General features: G+C 35.8%; 1 protein-coding gene across 1 annotated transcript in view; it reads right to left on the reverse strand.

Moving 5' to 3' along the window:
* Nucleotides 1–3,725: 3,725 nt before the first annotated feature.
* LOC106879842 (serine/threonine-protein phosphatase 6 regulatory ankyrin repeat subunit B) overlaps nt 3,726–6,355 on the reverse strand; it is a 24,300-nt gene continuing 21,670 nt past the window's right edge. Inside the window, exons 6-8 of the mRNA XM_052975957.1 lie at nt 6,116–6,214; nt 5,534–5,632; nt 3,726–4,525 (exon numbers count right to left, since the gene is read on the reverse strand). Coding sequence (XP_052831917.1) covers nt 4,085–4,525; nt 5,534–5,632; nt 6,116–6,214 — 639 coding nt within the window. The 3' untranslated portion in view covers nt 3,726–4,084. The remainder of the gene's footprint in view (nt 4,526–5,533; nt 5,633–6,115; nt 6,215–6,355) is intronic.

Consider the following 6,355-nt stretch of genomic DNA (forward strand, 5'->3'; position numbering starts at 1 on the left):
CAGTTCTTGAAAAGACATGTCAAACTAATTAAAAGCATAGTTGTCCTTGCATACAGGCTGTTCTGTGCATCCCTCTCCATCTGAGCATTCCTAACCTTGTAGGCTCGTAGGTGCTTATCATATATATCTTTGTGTGTGTGTGTGTGTGTGTGTGTGTGTGTGTGTGTGTGTGTGTGTGTGTGTGTGTATTTGTCCCCCTCCACCACTTGACAACATCAGTTGTCAAGTGGTGGTGGCAAAAAGAGATCAGTAGAATAAGAACCAGGCTTAACAAACAAACCAAGTACTGGGATCGATTTATTTGACTAAAAATTCTTCAAAGCAGTGCTCCAGCATGACCTCAATCAAGATAAAAGATAAATGATATAAGATATATATGACAGGCTTCTTCACATTTTCACTCACAAGTTATTGGTTATCGATCAACACAATGCCATGATAAAAGACACTTGCCTAAGACGTCACATGTTGCCACTGAATTCACAACATCGTGGCTGGAATGTAATCTTAACTACACAGTTATGTCTATGTCTTACGATAACAAATCTAAATGATTAGTTATCTCAAGAAGTTAAATTTATGGTCTGGAGCAAGTCAGGAGATCATGATGTTCCTGATTAGGCGAGAAGCTTCTGCTGATGTCCATGTGTTTCACTTAGGGATCCTCTATGCCAGTGCTACTCATATATATATGTGTATGTATGTATGTACATATATATATATATAAATAAGTATGTATGTATGCATGCACCCATGTGTGTGTTATGTATGTATATATGTACATATGTATTTATGTGTGTTTAACATAGTTATTTTCATGTGAGGCCAAAAAGAGTGTTACTACATGGTCGTTTGGCCTGCTAGAAATAACCATCAATTCTCCCTCAAATTACGTTTTACAGTCTATAGAACACTGGATGATGTAGTCTAGATTAATGCTACTCAAAGTGGTGGTCCGTGAGCCATCAGCTGCTGGTACATGGCGAGTTTCCAGAAAAGAAAGAAACGTTATAGTTTGAAGTTTCGTGATATCTCGCGCAACCAAATCCAAAACGGAGATGTTACAACCATTTTATAAGTGGAACATTTGAAAAGTTCGAATTGGAAAGCATGAAACCTTAACTAATGAAGGAAATCCACAAATAAAGATATATTTATCCACCAATGCAGTGTTGAGTAGTTGTTCTTACTGTTCGTCTCTACTGTATGTATATAAAGATATTCTTTTCTGGAATAGTATATCTCGAAGCACACACACAAAGCTATAAATAGAATGATGTGGGTTCGAATCTCATTCGAGGGGTCTTGTCTTGCAAATTACTTACTGACCTCAACCAGTGCTAGTGTCGTGTAAACACCACCCTGCACACTACGTAATTTAGTTGGCATTAGAAAGAACGTCCAGCTGTAGAAACCATGCCAAAGCAGACGGCAGGGCTTTGCGCAATCTTTTGACTTGTCAGTTCCTGTCGGACCGTCCAACCCATACCACCATGGAAAGCAGGCGTTAAACGGTGATGACGACGACGACGATGGTATATTTGTGGAGTACTCTCAACGTTGTTATTCGTATGGCTGAAAATCCTAGCGCCTCTATTCGGGAGCCAACTATAATTATCTTCTATCATGTTCCTATTAAAAATACTTCAATTTGCGCAGAGCATGCATACACATTTATTATACAATTACGTGTCCCTCAAATTGCGGGCAGCAAGTGTAAACACGCACAGACATGTGCCGTCGTTTTCAAGATTAATAGTAATGTAAGGAAAGCAACAACTGCCAGTCTCCGGAATAATTACCTCCCTTTTACCAATCCTATTTTATTTTGTATTTCGTATCACCAAATTTAGTTTCGTGATATCTCGCGCAACCAAATCCAAAACGGAGATGTTACAACCATTTTATAAGTGGAACATTTGAAAAGTTCGAATTGAAAAGCACGAAACCTAAACTAATGAAGGAAATCCACAAATAAAGATATATTTATCCACCAATGCGGTGTTGAGTACTCGTTCTTACTGTTCGTCTCTACTGTATGTATATAAAGATATTCTTTTCTGGAATAGTATATCTCGAAGCACACACACAAAGCTATAAATAGAATGATGTGGGTTCGAATCTCAATGGCAGCCTTTGATTTTTTTCTAACCAAAAGGGTTAGACCAGACGTTTTAATTAACTTTTTTTTAACTAAACACTTTGAAACTTTGGATACTGGCAGAATGTGTCACATAGAACAGCGTTTGCTCTTAACTTTTTGACAAAATTTTGTATCTCAGAAGTTAATTCGTGTTAAAGTTGTCGTATTTGGGTAATTTTAACCAATCAATGACGTGTATTCAGCTGAATAAAATTACTGCTGATGTTTGCAAACAATAACTTCCGGGTCCATTATATATATACATATATATACACACACATAAGATTGAGAAAAGAACCTATTTAGAAAGTCGAAAGACACCAACCTTTGGGAAGAAATTTCACAAAATGTGTGTAGGCTTTGCTTTTATAAATAATGTGTAAGTGCTTTCTGTTCTTATCTCAATCTTAACTCTTTGAGAAAAAAATCTTCTCTCCAAATATTATAACTGTATCAAGGAATTTCCAAAATACTCTAAATATATATATATATATATACACATATATATATATGATGGGTTCTCTCATCATGAACAACAAATGTGAGTTCAGTAAAATAAAATGGTAATCATGTTCTATGGACACGAATGTGTCCCTAGAGGCCTGCTGGTGCCTTACAAACCTTTCAGCAAAGGGAACGAGTTGAGGACTCAGTTTGCTCAAGTGATTGGGGATCATTTACTATGTGTTTTCTTGAGTGGACGGCAAGGCCCGCATTGTTGGAGTCGACTTTGTTCAAATCTTTGAACTGAAGAGAAGCAGTACTGGTCCAAGATCCTGCGTTCTGATTCTTTGTTTTCTCAGGAAGAAAAGGGAATGTGGTCAGGTAGGTGCAGACATAAGGTGCTGCAGATGTGGCTTTGTAGTTAGAAACTTTATTCCCAACCCTGCGGTTCCAAGTTCAATTCCACTGTCTTTCTACTACATTCCAAGACTGACCAGAGCCTTGTGAGTAGATTTGAGACAGGAACTGAAAGAAGCCTATTGTGTGTGTGTCTGTGTGTGTGCACATGTGCTCTTGTGTTTCCTTGCCTTGACATTGCATGAAAGTGTTGTAAACGATTGTCCCCATCATACAAGCAGTGTCATTCACTTCCAGTCTATTGCAAAAACACGTGTCTGACCTCGCTTAGAAACAGATGAGGGTTGATAATAGGAGGGGCATCCAGGCATGAAAAAACTTGCCGTGAGGGAACTCTGTCTAATCCTTGCCAGCAAGGAAAACAGACATTAAAGAATGATGATGATGATGATGACGACAACCTCTGTCTGACCCATGCAAGCATGGAAAAGAGGATGTTAAATGATGACGACAATGATGATTGCAGTGTTTCACTTTCAAAACAAGTTTGAAATAAAGTCGAATAATTATAAATTAATTATAAATAAACCTGTAGAAAATTTCTTTTTTTTATATACATATTGACTTTAATTCATAATTTAAGGGGGAAAAAAGCAAAAAAAAAAAAAAAACAAAGAAAATATTGTAGAAGTTGTTGAAGACGTCTTCATAAACTCTAAAACAAACAGTTGTGGATAAGCCTTACCTTTCCAAAGAGAAAATAACTGACATATGCCTTAAATTAATGTTAGATGATTAATTATTTTATTAACACTGATGGAATGAATTTTCAAACTGTCAACATCATGTGTTACAAAAAAAAAAGAAATTATGTGGTCAACAGCTCAGAAAGCCATGCCATACTTGAAAAGATAAAATGTTTGAATTTAAAAACATTACCACTCATTCCCCCTCTCAGCGGGGAATGAGTGGTAATGTTTTTAAATTCAAACATTCTTATTGTTAAAAGAATGTGGCAAATTTATATCTATATACACACTTTTCTTGTGTATATTATAACTTAGTGTTGTGAGAAGGTTCCATTGCACAGCTTTTTTTTGTTTTTTAATAATTTTTTTTTTTTCATTAGTATTTTTATTTTTATCTTATTTCACCTTCGTTCAGAGACATTTTGTCGTTCATTAAGTCAGTTGCATTGCTTTCACTGTTTTTTTCGTAATCACCATGTTTGATGTCGTTAATTTGACAGTTGTTGAAAATTTCTTCTTTTTTTGAACAGTTTATGTAGTCTTCTTCGTTATCACTTACTCCAGTCTGTTCTTCCTCGACCAACGGAGCAGATCTGGAGCTAACGGAACTCACAGAGAGTAAAACTTTATCGGATTCAGTAGGTGAGATCATTGCACCTGTTTGGTGAGAGTTTCCAATCGGAACTGCAGCAGATCCGTTAGCATTTTGGCTTTTTTGCAATGCTTTATCAGCTTCATCTAAAATACTCAGTTCTTTAAACATTTTTTCTGCATTCCGAAGAGCATTTTTCAATTCTTTGTCTTTAGTACGTTCACTAGCCAGCTCTCCTCTCTGTAATACAAGCAAAGATACAGCAGGTTTAACTATATATTTATAAGAGAGTATTGTAGTTCGCTTGAAGCATTGTGTATTGTTTGTAAAGAATAAAAAGTTTTCAATGGTACAACAATGCACTATAATATAAAAAATGGACTATATATCTGTTGTAATTTAGTTATCTATAGTCCGATGATATTTCGGAATACAATTCCTTACTCCATCTAAGAAGATCTGAAGAAGGAATTGTATTCCGAAATATCATCAGAATGTGACAAGGAAGGCCCTTTGAATTACAGGTACAATTCATTTTTGCCAGCTGGGTGGACTGGAGCGATAGGAAATAAAGTGTCAGGAATTGAACTCATGATCTTACGATCATGAGTTGAATACTCTAACCACTAAGCCATGCACCTTCATGTGTTATATATGCAATTATTAAATCATATATTATGCACTTTATTGTGATTTGTTATGTGTGGGATGCCTAGGTCTGGAAAAAATTGTCCTGCATGAAAGTGGAAAGGGTAGGGGACTGCTGCTCTAAAGATAAGACAACAGAATTGTCTAACCCATGCCAGCATGGAAAGTGGACGTTAAACGATGAGAATGATGATGATGAATTATAACAATAGTAAAACATAATGAAAGCCTGATGAAAGCTTCATAACACAGACATGTCACAATGGAAGTTGCATGTCAAACAGCATAGTAACTAGAGACATCTCCAACTATAATTATTTCTATATAGTGATAATCTAACAAATTGGATTGTTAAATCAATATTTTGGATTGGTTCCAGTTTGCATTGATATCGAGTCTCGTTGCCATGGTGAACATTTATTTTCTTGATGATTTTGAGAATCATCATCATCATCATCACACTTTTTAAAGAAAAATGGTAACACAATGAAGAACACAACTGGCTGGTAACATCCTGCCACAAAGAAAAGTACAGAAAAACAAGATGTAAAATAAATATGGAATTAGAAATGAGGTTTGTTGGCATTTTTCTCAACTCACTTCTCCTTTAACAGTAGGATCACATCCGGCTTCTAACAACAAATATACAACTTCCTTTTGGTCTCGATCGGTTGCCCAGTGTAAAGCAGTCCAGCCATTCTGAATTAAAAAGGGAAGAGATTAGTTTAAGACAAATCATAATCAGAAAAAGATTCTACAAAACAGATTTCATATAAAAGTACAAAAAAAAAAAATTCTATATTGTTATACTTAGGGTAAGGCCATATTTTGCCAATTAAACACATACACTATATATTTACTCTTTACTTCAGCTTTATTACCTCAACCTTAGCGAAGACGGAGGTATTGTTTTTCAGTTTTGCTCGTTTGTTTGTTTGTTTGTCCATGGACAAGATATTTCAAGAACCGCTGGATGAATTCGGATGAAACTTTCAGGGATGTTTGGCCTCATGACTGGCACGAACAGATTAGATTTTGGGATCGATTCGATCCTGGACAAGAATTCTGCATTATTTTTCCGTTTTTTTTACTTAATTTTTGAGTGGTCTTTGTGTTTAATCAGAGTTGACCAGAGGTCACATAACAACAACAACAACAACACCTAAACTAGAAATTACTTACAGTCCCAAAGGCATGGATATCACATTCGGCATTAATCAAGGCTTGAGCAACGCATGGATGTCCATGGTAAGCAGCAAACATCAAAGGAGTAAAATCAGCCTAAATTTGGGGAAAAAAACAGGAAATTAATTAGAGACCAATTCTCTGTAAATGGAACTAAACATTTTTTCTAAAATTCAATCTAAAATTAAATTTAAATTCATTAATAACTCTGATAACATTGCAAATCCCCCCCCCCCC

Source organism: Octopus bimaculoides, chromosome 23 (genome assembly GCF_001194135.2).
Source record: "Octopus bimaculoides isolate UCB-OBI-ISO-001 chromosome 23, ASM119413v2, whole genome shotgun sequence".
NCBI classification, from domain to species: domain Eukaryota; kingdom Metazoa; phylum Mollusca; class Cephalopoda; order Octopoda; family Octopodidae; genus Octopus; species Octopus bimaculoides.